General features: G+C 40.3%; 1 protein-coding gene across 5 annotated transcripts in view; it reads left to right on the top strand.

Annotated features, from left to right (window-relative positions):
* The window catches only part of FREM1 (FRAS1 related extracellular matrix 1), a 171100-nt gene that overhangs the window by 6657 nt on the left and 142859 nt on the right, over nt 1-21584 (top strand). For all 5 annotated transcript variants that reach the window (XM_043487094.1, XM_043487093.1, XM_043487096.1 and 2 more), the window contains exon 2: nt 17580-18085. In XM_043487094.1, coding sequence (XP_043343029.1) covers nt 17849-18085 — 237 coding nt within the window. In that variant the 5' untranslated portion in view covers nt 17580-17848. The remainder of the gene's footprint in view (nt 1-17579; nt 18086-21584) is intronic.

The following is a 21584-nucleotide window of genomic DNA, read 5'->3' as shown; positions in this document are numbered from 1 at the left end:
ACTATTCAGAGATCAGAATGGACTGATCATCAGAAAGAACTGTTCAGAGAAAAGTCCAGTTTGCTGTCTCCATTGGGCAGTCACTGGCAGCCTTTGAGACAGCCATTTCAGTGGACTGGTAGTAATTTCCTTTTAGGAAATACAAGGCTGGTGAAGGAGTGGGTAGAGATATGTTTATTTGGCTGTGCCAGGTCTTAGTTAAGGCATGTGGAATCTTCAGTCTTTGTTGCAACACATAGGCCCTTTCAGTCGCAGCATGTGGAATCTAGTTCCTTGACCAGGGATCAAACCTTGGCCCCCTGCATTGGGAGTGCAGAGTCTTAGCCACTGGACCACCATGGAAGTCCTGAGACAATGTTCCAAGGAGACAGTATTGTTGGTCATATTGAGATATATAATGGGAAAGGGGAAAAGTAAATGTTTGGTGACTATTATAGCAATAGTCACAATAACAATAGTGGTAGTAAAAAGCACTAACATTTATTGAACACCCACTCTGTACTTAGGTGTGCTCACCATAATGACCTCATTTTATTACCTCCTTATAGACTCTTTCTCTAAATACAGTCACATACTGAGGTCCTGGGCATTAGGATTTCAGTATATGAATTTTGGATGAATGAAATTCAGCCCATAACACATTACCACCATATCATCTTGCAGTAGTTAGCTGATCTTCCAAATTCTTTAGATATTACTGCAGCCAAAGAAAATAGAATAAAACCTGTGGTCTCATAAACCCACATTTAAAAATAGTTTCTATTGCACTCTGGATTTAGAGTTTGCTTCAGGATGAGGTGACGGGGAAAATTCCTCAAGCAGGACTCCCTTTGCATTTTCGAAAATCTCAGATGGCACCCATTTTGCCTTTTCTTATTTGGCCATAAAGCCCACACGGTGCTGACCTGTTTGTGTTAGGAATGAGCAGTCTGCCCTGTGCACCATTTTGTATTACAGAGGCTATGTCACTTCAGTCATTAATTGTTGCTGAATCACTTTATTGGGAACTACTAGTCTTTATTTACTTCTCATGAAGTGGAATTCCCTGGTCTGTGGCTTTATAAGTTGCTTTGATGCCAGGCCCTTATGGTGCATGTACATCACACGCTATGGGATACAGTGGTAGGATGACTCTGGAGGTCCTCAAGTATCTCTTTCTGCACCACAGTTTGCCTACATTAAGAATGCCGATTGATGGTAACTGTGTGAGCTGACACAGACACGGCCAGAGATCGCATGGCATTGCATAGCAGCCTAACTGTCAAAGACAGCTCTGTGCTTACAGGCCCCACATCTGAATTGCTAGCTCTGTGGCCAGAGAATTCTGACATGAGGACTTTAAAACCTAAAACTTAAGACTTCAGCCTTTCAAAATTAAGATTTTTCAGAATTTTTAAGACTTAGACTCAAGACTTTAACATAATAACATGGTAAGGAGAACATGTACCTTTGATGTGCATGCTCAGTCATGTCCAACTCTTTGCGACCCCACCAGGCTCCTCTGTCCGTGGGATTCTCTAGGCAAGAATACTGGAGTGGGTTGCCGTTTCCTCTTCCAGGGGCCTTGGAGGTGGCTCCCCAGCCCTAGTCTTACTACTTCACTCTACTGAGGTGGTTTTCAGACATGTCAAAGAACCTAGCTTCAGTCTGGGCACCAAAGTTCCTTTGACCTCTTATACTTATAGGAGAAGGAAAGAAAAGTGCAGTTGTTTCCAGCAGCAATTCTCAATTCTGGTTGCTCATTAAAGAAGTTTTGAGTTCACGTGCCTGGACCCCCACCAATATAAATTAAATCTCAAACTCTGGGAGAGGTGCTTGAATGATGGGGAAGGGAAGTCAGTGATGGGCCTCACTAGTGTAGGGGTGATGCCAGAGCCAGCTCTTTCACTTGGTGTTTCCCGTTGTCAACACTAGGGCAGACCACCTTGAACCTTCACGGAGATTGCTGCTTCCTTCTGGGCCAGTGGAGTGGGGCTAAAACCAGGAGGGTGAAGTCTCCCCTGCAGCCAGTTCGTATCCTCAGGTCCTGGGAGACCTGGATCAACCGCCACATTGCATACCTCTAGGGGGCGCCATTCACTTTGGGGGCTGTGAAAACAGCACCTTTGGCCCCCTTGGGGCACAGTTACGACACAGACATTGCCCTGGAATTTGGTGTACTGACCTGAGTGAAACTAAGGGAAGGACTCCCAATGCCTCTGGTCAACACTGTAAACATTAATTTGGTTTCCCACGAAAAATTCTTCCACCATGATGAGTTTATGTAGTGCTGAGTGGCATCACATTTCGAATTGCACTTGCCAGTTAGTCTGGACACCCATGCCTATGGTAAACGTCTTCTTGTGTGTGCATGCATGCTAAGTCTCTTCAGTCGTCTCTGACTTTCTGCGACCGTATGGACTGTAGCCCGCCAGGCTCTTCTGTCCATGGAATTCTCCAGGCAAGAATACTGGAGTGGGTTGCCATTTTACTTCTAGACAAATTATTTGAAAACCAACTTTAAAAAAATAGCTTATTTGTGTCTTGGAGACTCTAAGGAAGTACTTTAGCCAAGAGTACTTTTGTGCTCTGTGTTTTTTTCCTTTAAAATACTTCTCTAACTTATTGGTGTTTGGTATTGTTTTATACTGCTGTTCTTATATTGTACATTGCTTTATTCTCCACCACAGATTTGTTCAACAGTAAGTCATCTAATCAGACTTTCAGATACTTTATTTACAGCCTGTGATGTTTATGGAGATTTCATTTTTGAACCAGTACTTGAAGCGTTTTTAGTCTGGCTGGCTGAGCGCATCTTCGCACTTTCCATAGCCCACCCCAAGTTCTGCCAAAGGAAGCAGATCAAGGTTGGCTTTTGTTCATGCAGTTAAGAATCTTAAAGCAGTTAAGCTCAGTGGGTCACAGAGGTATCAGGGACTCCTGCGTGTGCAGAACTAACCCTGGCGCTGGGTTATGTGTTCACATGTGGAGTCTCAATGTGGGAGCGTGTCTTAGGAACCAGAGAGACTTGATGGTATCTGAGTGGCCCTTGAGAAGCAGGGGACACACAGATCCCCAGAAAGGACAGAGCTAGGCTGCCTGGAGAAAATCACACTCATTTCCAGGCTTTAGAAGTGGTGCAAGTGAGAAGTCGCTGTGGTTTGTCTTGTTTGCTTTTGGCTGCTGGTGGCTCTACACAGCTTTATGTAAAATTTTCTACCTCTGTCTGGATGTTACTGGAGGGTCAGTTCAACCTCAATTGTGGAGCATGTCCAAGGATGGCTCAACTAATAACTTTTAGAAAATTAATAAACTTTAGTTTTTGAGCAGATTTAGGTTTATAGGAAGACTGAGCAGAAAGTGCAGAGAGTTCTCACATTCCCTCCCTTCAGTTTCCCCAGTTATTAACATCTTGGTTTAGTCTGGTATGTTTGCTACAACTGATGAGCCAATAACTAAATCAATATCTAAAGCCCATAGTTTATATTAGGGTTCATTTAGGGTTTATATTAGGGTTTATTTGTGTTGTCCCTTCTGTGTGTGTTGACAAATGTTTAGTGACATGCATCCACTATTACAGTGGTAACATTTTCAGTGTGTTTTAGAAAAAAAAACAACAAAACTTTGATTCGCCTGGGGTAGAAAGGGGAGGAGAGGAAACTGGCTTTGGTTGAGCCTTGTGTGTGTCTTGGGGACCTCAGTTGAGCCACGATTTATTTATATATAATAGTACATTTAACTATTTGGCAACCCTGAAATGTGTCAGTTATTGCATAGATGAGGAAACGGAGCCCAGGGAAGAATGAGAACCTTGTTCAGGGAAATGATTGAACCAGGAAAGATATACCAGTCTGGTAGAGTTGATTCAGAATCTGTGCTGATTACCACTATATTTTCTTTCACTTCAGCTCCAATCCTGCATCAGAGAATTAAGCCCTCTATCCTTCTTTGTATAGTACTGATAAATCAGAAAGTTGTTTACAGAGTTATTTGTAAACAAACAAGTATTTGTTTAAAAAAAAAGTGAACTGTTAAGTTTAAGTATCACAATAGTTTACTGCATCTCAGTATATAATACTGTGGTTTACTTGCCACACTCTGCTTATGTTAATGAATAAAGCAGCAGGCCCAAGCAATTTTTTTCAACCTTTGGCAAATCACAGCCTCTTAGGCCCCTATTTCCTCACCTTGACCTTGGGTGCTACAGCGAACAGGGTGAATCTGGGCTCTCCAGCTTGTCTGCTGCGATTGAATTCCACCTCCATGGTTTATTAACATTTGCCTTGAACAAGTTATTTATCTGTTTTCTTAGAGTCTTTGGTATAGGATCTATTCCATAACTTGTTGTGAAGATTAAATGAGTTAAAACAGTACCAGAGGTGAAGTAAATACATAACACATGATGCTGCTGTTGCTGAAGATAACATGTACAATTTGGAGGAGAAGCTCCTTCCAGTTCTGTAATTCTGTCAATGGATATAGTTAGTTATAGCGAATGTGAGTGTTTTCTATCCTAAGTTATTCAATTAAAACAAGCTGTTGTGAAAATTTGTATGATACAACCCTCTGACTAGAAGCAAAATGAAAATAAATTATGGCCATTTCCTAATGTTCAGGTAAATACCTCTGATAACTTAAGAAACTTTAATAGTCATTAAGAACAAAACTATAAATCGAGGCGCAAAGTCTTTTCCCTCTGTGATCAGTTTTTTCTATCTTTGAAGGTAGTTTTAGTAGAAAGTCTTCGTAAAGAAAGGTTGAATGTCTGGTTTCCAAAGAGTGCCCTGGAATTTGGATTTCTGATGTAGATTCATTAACTGTGGATTTATCAAGTGTGAACAGAAACTTTGTAGATACCATGTGGCCATCCTGTATCTTAATCATTTTAATTCTATGACTAATGTCTCTTGAATGATTTTTCAAAGAACCTGGATTTTTAAATTAAAAATGGTTTTCTATAAGTTTGCAAACTTTGGACTTAATGGATTTCTTTCTGCAGGAATTCTTAGAGCCTTTAATAAGCTCATATTATACTGTAAATCTCTAAAAGGAGTTTTTGGCATTCTGTACTTCATGTATATTTGGATATAGAAGACTTGTGGAAAACTTTTTAACATCTCCAACATGTGCATTAAAAAAAACACAGCTTGCAAACTATGGCCCTTTTCAGCAAGATAGACACTGAAGTGTTGAAAAATCTGAGAAAGGAAACCTTCTAATGAGTTTTTGTGATAGTCAAAGATCCGTATTGGCAACCCTGTGCTTGATGGTACAACCCAAGGGGTCTTTCTTTCCATAGTTTTCTGAGTCTGTGCTTCCTTTGACTGAAGCCAAATGTGGCCTCTGTACCCTGACACCAAATTAAATCTCAGAGGTAGACTTTTGGGTGGAGTAGAAAAGAATAGCTTAATTGCTTTGGCAGGCAAAGGGGCCACAGTCGGCTAAGGCCCTCAAAACTAAGTGTCCCAACCTGGAGTAGGCAGTGAGAAGTTTTATAGTAATGGTTCAAAGAGAGTGTGACAGCTCAGGGCATTCTTCTCATTGGTTAGTGGTGAGGTAGTGGGAGTCAGCATCCTCAACCTTCTGGGTCCAACTGATCTTGGGTCTAAGTGCTTGTGGGCAGTTTATGGTTAACTTCTCCCACCTGGTGAGAGTTTCAGTGTCTGCAAAACAGCTCAAAGATATTGTCATGTATGTCCCATGAGGGGGAACCAGGACCCTACCCCAAAGCTGCACTATTATTTCTTAACTGTTCTTCCCTTGTCTCTGCATCCTCTCGCTTCCCTAATTAGTGACTATTTGAACCTGCCAGTGGAAACTCAAGGAAGGTCACGGTGGCTGAATGAAGCCTATTTCCTGTAATCAAGAAATGGGGGACAAAGAAAGATTTTCATGTTTGGTGGCTCCACAAGGTCCAGCTTAATTTCATGATCTAGAGTCAGTTCAGTTCAGTCGCTCAGTCATGTCCAATTCTTTGTCACTTCATGGACTGTGGCATGCCAGGCCTCCCTGTCCATCATCCACTCCAGAGTTTACCCAAACTCATGTCCATTGAGTTGGTGAGGCCATCCAACCATCTCATCCTCTGTCATCCCCTTTTCCTCCTGCCTTCAATTTTTCCCAGCATAAGGGTCTTTTCCAATGAGTCAGTTCTTCACATCAGGTAGCCAAAGTATTGGAGTTTCAGCTTTAACATCAGTCCTTCCAGTGAATATTCAGGACTGATTTCCCTTAGGATTGACTGGTTTGATCTCCTTTCAGTCCAAGGGACTCTCAAGAATCTTCTCCAACACCATAGTTCAAAAGCATCAATTCTTTGGTGCTCAGCTTTCTTTATAGTCCAACTCTCACATCCATACATGACTCCTGGAAAAACCATAGCCTTGACTAGACGGACCTTTGTTGGAAAGTAATGTCTCTGCATTTTAATATGCAGGTTGGTCATAGCTCTTCCAAGGAGCAAGTGTCTTCTAATTTCATGGCTGCAGTTATCATCTGCAGTGATTTTGGAGCTCCCAAAAACAAAGTCTGTCACTGTTTCCACTGTTTCCCCATCTATTTGCCATGAAGTGATGGGATCAGATGCCATGATCTTAGTTTTCTGAATGTTGAGCTTTAAGCCAACTTTTCACTCTCCTCTTTCACTTTCATTAAGAAGCTTTTTAGTTCTTCACTTTCTGCCATAAGGGTGCTGTTATCTGCATATCTGAGGTTATCGATATTTCTCCCGGCAATCTTGATTCCAGCTTGTGCTTCTTCCAGCCCAGCATTTCTCATGATGTACTCTGCATATAAGTTAAATAAGCAGGGTGACAATATACAGCCTTGACATACTCCTTTCCCTATTTGGAATCAGTCTGTTGTTTCATGTCTAGTTCTAACTGAAAGGAATATTATTGGACTAAGCACCTGTGATTTAGGGTGAGCTGCATGGGTTAGGAGACATTGCATGGGTCTGGATGTCAGGAGACCTTAGGTTCCAATGCAGGCTCATTTCCAGATTATGGATAATCTTGGTGTTTAAAGACAATTAAAGATGACAATTTAGGTGATACACACAAACTTAACACTTCATGGAGTGAATAGTCTCCTTTGAGAGAACTGCAAATGGGCAAAAGGCGAGAAGCTTTTATAAGATAATGAATAAAAAGAAAACATCTGATTAGCTGGGGCTGGGTTGACAAAGTCAACCTTCTTTAGGGTAAGAAGGCCCAGAATTGGTGTTTGGGGATTGGCTGACTAAATACACCGTGTTTCTGGTCAAGCAGAACATTTACAGGGACATGAAGGTTTGGTTGGCTGACATGGCATCCTGGGAGGGAGTGGCTCCGTCTTGGGCCTTAACAGTTATTTCAACATTGGGTAAAATCACTTAATTGCCATAGGGCTTCCTTTCTTCTGTAAAATAAATGGGCTTCTACATGAGGAAATCCAGTGTTCATGGACATAAAAAAAAAAAATAAGCCAAATCTCAAGTAAATAAAGGAATGCAAGTTAAAATAGTGACAGGCTACATTTCACTTGGAAAGTGAGGAACAATTAAAGGGGATGATATTGAATATCAGTGGGACCAAGGCTGGTAAGGGGGTAGATTAGTGCCATCTTTCCATATAGTATCACAAGTGTGATATCAAGATATCAAGAACCTGGTGTGCTGCAGTCCATGGGGTTTCACAGAGTCAGACATGACTGAGCAACTGAACTGAACTAAAGAAACTCTAAATAAGTTGTGCATCCTTTGATCTTATAATCCCACTTCCAAACAACCATCAAAAGGAAAGAACTAGAAAAACAAGCTGATTTAATTAAAGATTTTTCAACACAATCTATTAACCTAGTAACTAGCTCAATGTAACAATGAAATGACTATAGATGTCCATGTAGAGGAGGCAGTGCACAAATGAAAAGTAAAGATCACAAGGAATGTTTAATAATATGGAAAATGCTTAGAAAAGAATCTTATATTACTGAAAAAGAATTATATGCAATTCTTTTTATAGTGTAGTTCTAATTAAATTTAAAAACTGTGTACATATACATACTTAAGAAAACCTAAGGGTGTTTTCTTTGGGTATTGGGAAAGTGTATTTTTTCCTTTTCATTATGTTTTTATATTTTTGTCCTTTAGTTAATGAGCGTGCATTTCTTTTATACACACAAAAGGAAGTTATTTTCAGAAAAAGCTAAATTGATAAATGAAATGAAGGATAAAAACTGATTGATTTCTGAGTGTTCTTATAAACCACACATCTGTGATTTAGATTCCATTTTAGAAAAAAATTGGCAGAATGAAGGAAGCAAAACGTTATAAACAAAATCAATACATATTTTATTGATTTAATAGAGTGGAATTTGGAACTGGCTTGCTTGCCTTGAGGTCTTTAAACTGTGCTTGTAGTGTAAGGAGTTGGAACACTCAGATATGGATAGGCAGGATTTCTGCGTTAATTAAATGATCTTAAAGTAACAGCTACTTCCTTGAAAGAACATTGCCTCCAGTGAAACTTTAACTCCTGCAATAGCCAACCATTACTGTCTGGGACCATATAGGAAATTGTTTAGGGTTTGCATACTGTAGGAAAAAGGCCCCAGGGATAGTGAAGCAATAGCAGAGTTTAAGATTTTGTTGTAATGCGAAGTGGTATAATACAGCAGTTAAGTGCACAGGTCCTGGGGTCAGTAAATATGGGTTATAATTGCAAGGACACAGACTTGAGTCAAGCTCAACACGTTGGGCCAGTAACTTAACCTCTTTTACTTTATTTTCCCAATCTGTAAAATCATTGCTTTTGAAAACCACTGTCGGAGTTGAGATATCGTATACAAAGTCCTTTGAACAATGCCTAATCCATAGTAAGCACTTAATATATTGTGTTTTTTACATGATTATGATGTCACGTCCTTAACTCATGGTTTATTTATCTATAAAATCAGCATGATAATAGTAACTGCTTTGTAGGTTTGTTGTGAGAAATAAATGAAAATAAACATATAAAGAATATGTCTCAGTGCTGTATATATATATATATATATACACACACACACACACACATAGTAAGCAAAAAGTACTAGTTGTCAAAAAATGAGAAAAGACATTCAGCCTTCCATATCTGTGCATTTCGTATGTATGTAGCCAATGACTGAAAATATTTGAAAAAAAATTCCAGAAGTTTCCAAAAAGCAAACTTTGAATTTGCTGTGTACTAGCAACTATTTACACAGCATTTACATTGTATTAAGGTATGATAAGTAATCTAAAGATGATTTAAAATATATGGGAGAATGTTGCATGGGTTATATGTAAATACTATGCTATTACTGCCAAAATATTGACTTTCTCTGCCCACTGAACCTGAATAAATCCTCTGCCAACAGAGAACACAGCAGGCTAGTACCTCAGGACGGTGCCTCTCTTCCTTGTGGAACTGAGAGACTTCATATAGCCTGGGTCTCCTGGTTTTAGGGTAAATGATAAGACTCAGACTAATAAAGTGAAAGTGAAAGTTGCTAAGTCTTGTCTGACTCTTTGCAACCCCATGGACTATACAGTCCATGGAATTCTCCAGGCCAGAATACTGGAGTGAGTAGCCTTTCCCTTCTCCAGGGGATCTTCCCAACCCAGGGATAAAGTCTTGCATTATCCTTCTTGCTTTGTTTCAAAGCCATCATAGCTGGCAACAGGTAGCCAGGTAATTGGGTCCCTTTGTCTCTGGTCTATTGTGCTGCGGCCTTCTTTCTGAAATGTAGAAAGAAAGAAAACTACTAGGGATGGTCTGTGGTAAAGGTAAGCACCAGGTGCAGGATATAATTAGCACAGAATTAAAGAATGATAGGTGCAGAATGTAGCTCCTATGGAGTTAGGGGGCCAATAGGTGCAGGATGTAGTTTACACGGGGTCAGATTTGTTGTTCAGTTGTTCAATCATGTCTGACTCTTTGAGACTCCATGGACTGCAGCACACCAGGTTTCTCTGTCCTTCATTATCTCCCAGAGTTTGTTCAAACTCATGTCCATTGAATCAGTGATGCCGTCCAACCATCTCATCCTCTGTCGTCCCCTTCTCCTGCTGTCTTCAGTCTTTTCCAGCATCAAGGTCTTTTCCAGTGAGTTAGCTCTTCGCATCAGGTGGCCAAAGTATTGGAACTTTAACTTCAGGGTCAGCTTAGTTTGGAGAATAGTAAGCCTTGTTGTAGACTACAGATTAGGAACACTTAAAGTAAAAATTAAGAGTGATCAGTCCTGCTCACTGTTCTCTTTATCTTCTTTGTTCTCAGGAGAGAAAAGAAAGAAAAACTCGTTCCTCTTTTTTCCTTTTCAGTGCAACAGTGTCACTCAGGACTTGAGCATCATCCTGCAGTTTGGTGTCTGGGGGAGTGGGGGTGGGGCCTGGAACCAACCTCCGTGGACACAGAGGACAACTGTACTAAAAATTGTTAAGAAAAAATGTTAGAAGTCGCAGTCTATTTCTTTCTTCTCCAGTATTCTATTCTCCCTTTCTGAGAGAATTCTCTCTGGAAAAGCCATGGAGGGTAAGATCGCTGAGGATCCTCTACCCTTGTGGGATCATTGAACAATTAAAACTCCATCTGAGGTGATGAGCTTCTTGAAAGAGAAGAACCAGCTTTGTATTTGTGTATTCTCAGGACTGTTTTTTTGGGCTTCCCAGGTGGTGCTTTTAGTAAAGAATCCACCTGCCAATGCAGGAGACACAGGGACTCAGGTTTGATCCCTGGGGTCAGGAAGATCCTCTGGAAGAGAAAATGGCACCCCACTCCAGTATTCTTGCCTGGAAAATTCCACGGACAGAGGAGACTGGTGGGCTACAGTCCATGGGGTCGCAAAGAGCTGGACACCACTGAGCACAGGGCTGAATTTTGTAGTGGCTCAAAAGCAGCTCTATGATGGAGGAAATGGAGCAAGATTGTCAGGATAGAGGACAGAGCGCTTTCCCAGGTTGCCAGAGCCCTGATTCTCCCAGGCTCTGCTGCCTCTGGCTATGACCTCAGGCCAGCCTTAGATTGACTCCTTATTGCTTGTAAAAGGAGCAATTAGACTTCTTTATCTCTCTCAGGGAAAGAAGGTCAAAGCAGGTGGTGGATCTGAAGTCCTTGGTAAAGTCTGTCTAATTCTTAATTTTCTCAACTACAATGCAAAAGAAGAGAACCACTTTCTCTGAGTTTGGATAGTTAAGTTTTTCCCTGGGGGCAGTTCTCCTGATTTCCAGTTCATTGTTCCTGGGTGAATCAATTTATGTCACATTTGATTCGGAATCATTTCAGCTGTTCTATGGATAATTATATTCAGCTACGAGTTTGTGTTTAAAACTTTTATCCTTGATTCATATAAATTACTTTGAAAATTAACTTGAGTAAAATCATGGTTTCAAAAATTCATTGTAAGTCATTCCATGATGGCTTCTATGTTCCTTCTCACTGACGTCTCACAGATTTTAATGTAGAGTACAAGTCAGAAAATCTTCATTCTAGTCAAAGATCTCAAAATCTCTCTAGGTTTTAGTGAGTGGGAATGGATTGATCATGAGTTGGCCATTTTTTACTCAAAATGTTACTTCTCTATTAGTTTATTTTCTTTCTTAAACACTTTAGGGTACTTGTAGGATCTGAAGCTGTGAGTCATGAGGTAATAACTTCAAGTATAGGGAAGATAAAAGATTTTGTTGTTTATAGCATCTTTGGTTGATTGGTGATAACTATCCAGAGTGCCGAGAAGGATATCAGGCCAGTAGGGGCTCTGCAAATAGCACAGCAAGCCAGCAAAAGCTATGATAGACTATGGATGATGTTTCTGTGTTGGGCAGATATGGGGAAGGTGCTTGTATTGTGTAGGTATCATTGTAAAATTATTCAGAAGAGCAATAGTAAATATGAATCTCTTCAAGGCACATTATTATCATTGTCCATCAAGAATTTCCATTGCAGAGAGAAAGGATAGCTGGGATCCAGTTTTTTTCCTTGCTGTGCACAGATTATCTCAGATACATATGATGTTATCTCAGATACATATGATGCCAACATATGATATCAGCATATTTATATCAACATGGAGCATACATTCTCCTCTGATTAAACTGAATGTGTAATTATGAAATAAACTGTTGGTTGTTCAGTTGCTAAATTGTGTCTGATTCTTTGTGACCCCATGGACTGTAGCATGCTAGGCTCCACTGTCCTCCACTGTCTCTCAGAGTTTCTTCAAATTCACATCCACTGAGTCGGTGACACTATCTAACTAGCTCATCCTCTATGCCCCTTCTCTTTTTGCTTGCAATATTTCCCAGCATCAGTCTTTCCAATTCCTCTCTACCAAATTAAATGTTACTAAATCATTTTCTTCTGTTCAGGAAATTTACTAAGAAAGTTTGGGTAGAGAAACCTTTCTGAAATTTTTTAAGGAAGAATTCAGAGCAGGGTGGTTTTTCCACTTTGCAAACATCTTTGAACATTTTTGTTGGCTTGTACAGGTATCTTTAGAATACATGATTTCCACATGAAGGAAAAAAGGCAAGAGTGGGAAATGGCTTGTAAGAGCATCATTGATTTACAGGGTTAACATGAGGGTTGTGAAATACTGAGGAGCAGCTGAACTGTACAAGCAAGCAGACAGAATTTGTTTCTATTGCAGCATCAAATTAAGTCCCTCTGGCGAAAAGTCAGTTTATAAGAGTCCTTATGGAATCTGACCACCTTTTTGCTTCCCCTTGCAAAAATGCTACCAGTCATTCGGCTGACCCTGAGGTTGCCCATAGCAGTGATCAGAGCAAGCTGGGAACAGATGGATTCTAAGGCTCTGACTTGGCCCTGTGTTGGGGTCAAGAAATGGAGTTCTCAAGATGTGTTGTTAGGTTTCCCACTGGGGTGTTGTCCAGTGAATATTGGCTGCCCCTGGACATTGCAATTTTGTATCAGAGATAAAACAATTCTATCATTTTATTTGGTGGAGATAAAATGAATTATCATCTCTGAAATCTTGTTTGATTCAGAATCCTAATTTCCTTTACTATTGTTCTGTGGGTTTTTTTTTTGTTTGTTTGTTATTTACTTTTTTTTTGGCCCTTTTCTTCTCTGTTCATCCAAATCTTTCTCTCTTTCCCCTCCCCTGCCACCTTCTTCAAGTAAAAATTCAGAAAAATACTTTCCATGTAATATCTACATACTCGGTTTTCTCAACACCAAGAGAAAAATATAAGAGCAAAATTAGAATATGAGTAACACACAAATATAGCATACTCTTTCTGATCTGTAGTGCACCTAATTTGGTAGACCAGTTGACTGAAGGATGAATTTTGCTTGATTTTTGAACTTGGAAATTATTACTCTTGTTCTCTTCCTCACTCCCTAATTGTGTTGCTTCAGGTTGTTTCTGAAATATTAGGATTCAGTGTTTTACTACTATCTCTGTCTTAGGACACTGGGGAAGAAAAAGAGAAAATCTGAATGTCAATAGAATATATTTTATTTGACTTATACTGAACTTTATTCTGCTGCCTGCTGCCTGCATCCAGGACCAAGTTCTGCCATTCTGTTTTTCTTGAGACAAGCTTTGCTGTCTTATTCCTTTGACATATTTTGTAATAGTAGTGTTACATTTACATGGGGCTTTGCAATTAAGAAAATATTTCCACATGGACTATTTCATTTGGCCTCTCTGGGGCACTGGAAGAGGCAAGATGGATGGCCCCATTTTTGAAAGAGGAAACAGATGTTCGTAAAAACCAAGGTTAGAATCCAGATCTTCAGATTCATGTCTACCCTTCCTACATCACTGTGGCACAAGGAGCCACAGAAACAGATTTACTTTTCTTTCTCCCCTTTCTCTTCCTGGTAGATGAACATTAGAATCTTAGTTTTTAACCTTATTTTCTGATAAAAGACTTACTATGATAGAGAAAGAGCTATTGCCCCATATGCTATTAGGTAAGAAGTTACAATACTTAGCTGATTAGTGACTAAATGAAATTATTATAATAAAAAAACTTGAAGAATAAGGTGGTTATTAACAGTGTAAAAGTTCAGTCACAAATAATGAAATAAACCCCAAATAAAAGTCGGTAGCTCAGCTGGTAAAGAATCCACATGCAATGCAGGAGACCCTGGTTCAATTCCTGGGTCAGGGAGATCCATTAGAGAAGGGATAGTCTACCCACTCCAGTATTCTTGGGCTTCCCTGGTGGCTTAGCTGGTAGAAAATCTGCCTGCAGTGCAGGAGACCTGGGCTCAATCCCTGGATTGGGAAGATCCCCTGAGAAGGGAACGGCTTCCCACTCCAGTATTCTGGGCTGGAGAATTCCATGGACTATCCATGGGTTCACAAAGAGTTGGACATGACCGAGCAACTTCCACTCACTCACTCAACAGTGGCTTAAACTGGAAAGCAGTTTACATTCCCTGCCAAGTAAAATTCTGGAAGAACAGGCTGGTATGCTGACTTTGCCTTGCAAATGCCCCGAACACCCACACTCCCTCGGGCTCACTGCTCTGGTAGCCTGAAGTGTGGTTCTCTTTCTTAGTGTAAGGCAGCCTTTTCAATCTGGGCAACAAAAGGGAAAGAAGCATAAAGATAAACCCATGAATAAAAAGGAAGTTCTTACTTTCATGAGAGAAGTAGACATGAACAATATAAATAAGCAAATGTATTATGTTAGGTGGTTATCACTGCTCAGGAAAAGGACCTGGGGATGAGATTATCATAGTTTTAATGAGATAGCTAGGTGTGGCCACAGCATCAAGGTCACATTTGGTGGAAAATTTGAAAGGGGTGAGGTAGAAAGAGGGATGTCTAGGGGAAGAATGTTTATGCCAGAGGGAGCCACAAACGGGAAGGTCGATTTTGGTTTGTTTGAAAAAAAAAAAAAAAAGCAAAGATGCTAGTGTGGCTGGAGAAGGGTGAGCAAAGGGAAGACAAACAGGAGATGAGAGAGGTAAGGGGGAAAACAGATTACGTGGTAAAATACCTTACAGGCCATCACAAGGCCTTCAGCTTCCACACTAAGATGAGAAGCTGTTGGAGGCCTAGGGCAGAGAAGGGATGTGATATAAGTAAAATCCAATAGGAACCTTGGCTGCCGTGCTGAGAAATGCCTAAAGGGGAGGCAAGAGGAGAAGTAGGGAGGTCCAGTAGGATGCTCCTGTAGTCCAGTGGAATTGGTGGTGGCTTGGACCAGTGTGGTACCAATGGAAACAGTGAGAAGTATTTGGATTCTTGGTATGTTTTGAAAAAAAGTGGTGTTTTACATTGCTGTACTAACGCATTACTACAAACAGTGGTTGAAAACAACACAATTGATTATCTCACAGTTTTCACTGGTCAGAGTCCAGGCATGGCTTATCCTGGTTCTCTGCTTCAGGTTGTCATCACCCTGAAATCAAGGTGTCCATGGGTGTCCCTTCTTATTCGGAGGCTTGAGTCAGGAAGAACCTTCTCCCAAGCTCATTTAGGTTGGCAGAGGTCATTGCCTTGTGACAGCAGAACTCCTAGCGGCAAGCTTCTTTAAGTTCATCAGGAGAGCCTCTAGCCCACTGGCTAAGAGAGTCGTAGTCATGAGAATGACATCCCATCACCTTTGTTTTATTCGGTTGGTTGGACATATCATTAGTTCTGTTGTCACTTAAAGGGAGGGAACTTCTGTGTACTAGGAGACTGGAATTTATTGGAGGTCACCCTAAGGTTCTGTCCACCACAATGAACAAACAGTTTTATTTGTTTGTTTACTTAGATGTGTGAAACAAAGAAGAGAACAAATGAAAACCTGGAGTTCCATTTACTGAGATAAAGAAGACCCAGGGAGGGGAGATCAAGAGCTCAATTTTGGCTACAGCAACAAAAACAAAAAACTGAGCTGCCTGTTACACACCCACAGGTTGCTGTGTCCTTCTCCGAGGGATCTTCTTGACCCAGAGATCAAACCTGTTTCTCTTAGGTCTCCTGCATTGGCAGGCAGATTCTTCACCACTAGTGTCCCCTGGGGTGTGTTCACGTGCACCCACAGGGAGATATCAAATAGTTGCATGTATGATTTAGAATTAAGGGAGAAGGTGAGAGATATAAATGTAGGACTCATTAGCCACATTTAAAGTAAGTGGTATTTAAAACCAAGGAATGAGGTTGCTAGGGAGTTGAGAGTAGACAGAAAACAGTTCTAGACCTGGAGGTCCCCAACATGAAAAAGCCAGAGAGTCTGTGGAGAAGCAGGAAAGAAGGGAGATGAGTGTCTGAGAGTATAGAGTCCTTGTAGTATCCTTTATAGGTTGATTTAATTCATTTCAATCTCAGAAAGCCAAGTTTTTTTCTTTGATCTCTCAGTTTGGGGAGACACCTACCCACCCTGCTGGCTCTTTCTCTCTGAAAGCACTGCTTTTTTGAATGCCCTTAGATGTCAGAGGTTAATAGAAACAAGTTGTGAAAGTTCAACAAACAGTTTGCATTCTTGCCCAAACAAGCCAACCTAATTCAGCCTGAGAGTGTGTAACATGGTCAGTGGGAGGGTGGTACTGTTTTATTTTGGGACTGACTGAATAGAAAACAGGCTGCTCTGTGAAGCATGTAACCCCTGGTGTCAGGTGACACAGATCAGGCACTACCTCAAAAGCAAAGGCTTCAAACAGTGACAAGAGAATGAGCCTTCCACTAATGTCCTAGAAGTGGATGAGACGGGCCTTTCTGTCTACACCTTCCGACATTTATTTTCATGTATAGAAATCATTAAAAGTATGAAAGTGTAAGACCTTTCCATGGGCATAATGAACTATGCTTTGTTCACCTAATCATATGTTGGAGTTAAAGATATGTTTCAATACCATTTACTTTGGGTTAAAATCATTTCTGTTCTCACAGGACACAGAAAAAAAATCATGAAATTCTAAGTGGTTAAAATAGAAAAAAGTACTCCACTTGGGCAAATTCAGTACTTTCTATGTAATTAGCATTGTAGATGATGTATAAATGCATGTACATCTGCCATGTCATTAGCTGTGTATGTTGAAGCTATGTTACTCAATTCCTAGTGCTTGTTACACCTAAAACAAAACCCCAAATGTTCACTTAGAAAAAAATATCTTTTCGCCAATTTCCACTCAAGCATTTCTTAGGTGTCTTCATTGCCTGGCAAAGTGTGCACAGGTGACAAATTATTAAGCCTTTTTAAAAAAAGTGGGTAGCACTGATTCAGAATTAATCATGTTTTCAAACAGTGGGCAAATAATTCTATCAGTTCTCTTGCACAAATTTGGTTACAGTCCTCATTTATCAAGTGAGGAAACAGAAGCACAGTTCGACAACTTTCTCTGAAGGCAGGGGAGCAAACCCTGCCCTTGGCAGTGAGGCGGGCTGGCTCCTGTAAGACCACACAGCTGACATCCTGGTGGGGACCCGTGGAGTCCGGAAGCAGGAGTTACCTCAGGGGAATGAAATGACTGCATTGCTTTTCACATGGGCCTGGAGGTCAAGTTAGTTTATTTGTTTTTAATTTAGCTGAAATTATAGGCTAGTTGAAAGATTCCTTTGGTGGTGGGGGTCTTTTGAATGAGTCACATAAACTTTTGGTTTCTCTCTCACTTTCCTCCAACCCCTTGTCCCATTTGCAGGATTAAAAAAGCACTTGGGAGGTATACATTAATCTTGCTGGCGTTGTCAGGAGTGATCAGCGAGTTTTATTAAAAGCTCTGGGACTGCCTGAAAGACCTCCTTGTCTGAGTTTGAAATGAAAGGGACATGTTAAGATCTTGGGGCACGTTGTCAGGACCCTTCTCCCTGCCTCTTGGACTATGAGCTGACACCCCTGGAGGAAGCCAAGAAGCCCTCCTTTGTTGAAGGGATTTCCCTGGTGAACGGAAACGACTTGGCCCCTGTCAGCATGAGCTCTCTGAGCTGGGCTGGGCTTGGTGCCCTGCTCCTGCTGCTGCTGCTCTCAGGCTGGGCCAGCTCCACCTTTGTCCGTGTTAACCAAGGGGTCAGGGTGATGAAGGGCAGTTCTGCCTTCCTGTCTCAAGATGACCTGAAGTTCACCATCCCCAAAGAGAAAGATGCCTGCAAAGTGGAAGTTGTGATGAATGAGCCAATAACCCAGAGGGTTGGGAAACTCACTCCACAGGTAGGTCATATCTGAGATTTGCTATTTAGTAGTGTGTATGAATCTGAGTGTGTGAGAATGTTAGGGAGGGAGGGGGGAGAGGAGAGAGAGAGAAAGATAAAAGGTCTTCTTTCAAGCTACCAGAGGTGAGTGATGTTAAGAAGTTCAGATTTGAAATGGTGGAGCTGCAATTGGTTGGCATAATAATGTGTTGTTTTTTCTATGCAAGGTGAAACCTGTTAAATTTTTTTTGAGGTATAATTGACATACAACATTGGTTTCAGGTGTACCAGGTAATGATTTGATATTGGTCAAAACTATTTTTGAATGTTCTTGGCTGACTGTAAATTACAAATCCAACAGGAGTTACTCCTGTTTATGTTAATACCTGTGGTGGAAGGCTGGTTCAAACTAATGGATGGATGGATTTTTAAATGAAAAATACATAAATTGACAAGTCTTTCCAATTTATCCTCTTTATTGAAGAGAATGCATGTAAAGCTTACTAAGATCAGGGAATCAAATACCACTCATTTTAGGTACATCAGCGCTCTCTGAGAAACTTAGCGGGGAAACAGAGAGAGGAAAATGGGGACAGAGAGAGACAAAATGAAAACAGGGCCAGCCTTCCAAGGGTTGGAGTGGGCAGTCTCCTGTGTAGTGTGATATGGACAGTCTTTATGGGGCTATAACTGCCCCAGATTATCTCACCCTGGCCAGTCAAGGTGCCTTTGGATAAGATGTCAGGGTTCCGGGACAATTTTAGGACACACTTGTACCACAGAATAGCAAAAATAAAATGTGAAGACATTTTCATCTATTACCATCATTCAAACAGTCCCTTGAGTAATGGAAGAGATCTGGAAAAGAGATATGAAGATACTTTAAATAGTCACTGTTCTTCAAAAATGCTCACGTACATTTTTTTCCTTTTAATCATGGCCTTGGAGACCTTGTCATTTAAGGGTATTCTGTGCTCAATCCTTTTGTAGGATAAAGAGTTATCCTCTAATTCACTGGGTTTAGGAAAGCCTGAATTATCAAATATTTGTTTAAAGTAAAAGTTTTTCTCTATACACAGTAGAATATTACTTCTGGTATTATTACTTCTTCTTACTGTAGTTTAACTTTCCTCTCAATGCAAACAGTTTTGATAATATTCAACACTGGATGTGACTACTTCTTCTGGCAAAATACATCATTTCTATTTGCTGAACTGTGAGCATCAGTGTTCTTTCTGTCTATTTAGCCGAAAATAAAAAAATCCATCAGCTTATTCAAAAGTGATAATAGATGTTGTAAAGAAGAACTAAAGAGACAGAGATAGGGGACTTCCTTGGCAGCCCAGTGGTTAAGACTTTGCTTCCAGTGCAAATAGTGTGGGTTTGACTGATGAAAGAAATCAAAGATGACACAAATAGATGGAGAAATATATCTTGTGCGGGGTCAGAAGAATCAATATAGTGAGAATGAGTATACGACCCAAAGCAGTCTATAGATTCAATGCAATCCCTATCAAGCTACCAACAGTATTTTTCAGAGAACTAGAACAAATAATTTCACAATTTGTATGGAAATACAAAAACCTCGAATAGCCAAAGCAATCTTGAGAAAGAAGAATGGAACTGGAGGAATCAACCTGCCTGACTTCAAACTATACCACAAAGCTATAGTCATCAAGACAGTATGGTACTGGCACAAAGACAGAAATATAGATCAATGGAACAAAATAGAAAGCCCAGAGATAAATCCACACACCTATGGATACCTTATCTTTGACAAAGGAGGCAAGAATATACAGTGGAGAAAAGACAATCTCTTTAAGAAGTGGTGCTGGGAAAACTGGTCAACCACTTTTTAAAATTAGAACACTTTCTAACACCACACACAAAAATAAACTCAAAATGGATTAAAGATCTAAATGTAAGACCAGAAACTATAAAACTCCTAGAGGAAAACATAGGCAAAAACACTCTCTGACATAAATCACAGTAGGATTCTCTTTGACCCACCTCCCAGAGTAATGGAAATAAAAGCAAAAATAAACAAATGGGACCTAATTAAATTTAAAAGCTTTTGCACAATGAAGGAAACTATAAGGTGAAAAGACAGCCTTCAGAGTGGGAGAAAATAATAGCAAACAAAGCAACAAAGAATCTCAAATATATACAAGCAACTCCTGCAACTCAACTCCAGAAAAATAAATGACCCAATCAAAAAATGGCCAAAGAGCTAAACAGACATTTCTCCAAAGAAGACATACAGATGGCTAACAAACACACGAAAAGATGCTCAATATCACTCATTATCAGGGAAATGCAAATCAAAACCACAATGAGGTACCATCTCATGCTGGTCAAAATGGCTGCCATCCAGAAGTCTACAAGCAGTAAATGCTGGAGAGGGTGTGGAGAAAAGGGAACCCTCTTACACTGTTGATGAGAATGCAAACTAGTACAGCCACTATGGAGAACAGTGTGGAGATTCCTTAAAAACTGGAAATAGAACTGCCATACAACCCAGCAATCCCACTGCTGGGCATACACACCAAAGAAACCAGATCTGAAAGAGACACGTGCACCCCAATGTTCATCGTAGCACTGTTTACAATAGCCAGGACATAAAAGCAACCTAGATGTCCATCAGCAAACAGATGGATAAGAAAGCTGTGGTACATATACACAATGGAATATTACTCAGCCATTAAAAAGAATGCATTTGAATCAGTTCTAATGATGTGGATGAAACTGGAGCCTATTATACAGAGTGAAGTAAGTCAGAAAGAAAAACACCAATACAGTATATTAATGCATATATATGGAATTTAGAAAGATAGTAACAATAACCCTATATGCAAGACAGCAAAAGAGACACAGATGTAAAGAACAGTCTTTTGGACTCTGTGGGAGAAGGTAAGGGTGGGATGATTTGTGAGAATAGCATTGAAACATGTATATTATCATATATGAAATAGATCACCAGTCCAGGTTTGATGCATGAGACAGGGTGCTCAGGGCTGGTGCACTGGGATGACCCTGAGGGATGGGATGGGGAGGGAGGTGGGAGGGGGGTTCAGGATGGGGAACACATGTATACCCATGGCTGATTCATGTCAATGTATGGCAAAAAACCACTACAATATTGTAAAGTAATCAGCCCCCAATTAAAATTAAAAAAAAGAAATATGAGTTTGATTTCCAGTCAGTGAGCTAAGATCCCACATCCCACAGGCCTCATGCCCAAAAAACTAAAACATAAAAAACAGAAGCAATATTGCAACAAATTCAATAAAGACTTTAAAAGTGGTTCACATTCCCCCCAAAAATCTTAAAAAAAGAGACTGATAGCTCAAATTGAAATCTCTAGATATTCCACTTACCTCCCTATGGTTATATCTGATTATGAAACACATCAGAATTCTACGGAGGGCTCTCATGTTGGGAGTATTGCTTATGATATTGTAACTAAATGTCTCCTTCCAGTTTCCCATGAGCTTTTTCTTTTATCAGTCAATGATCTT

The sequence above is a fragment of the Cervus canadensis genome, chromosome 14, assembly GCF_019320065.1.
Source record: "Cervus canadensis isolate Bull #8, Minnesota chromosome 14, ASM1932006v1, whole genome shotgun sequence".
Lineage (NCBI taxonomy): Eukaryota > Metazoa > Chordata > Mammalia > Artiodactyla > Cervidae > Cervus > Cervus canadensis.
This window is presented reverse-complemented; position numbering and strand designations above follow the sequence as displayed.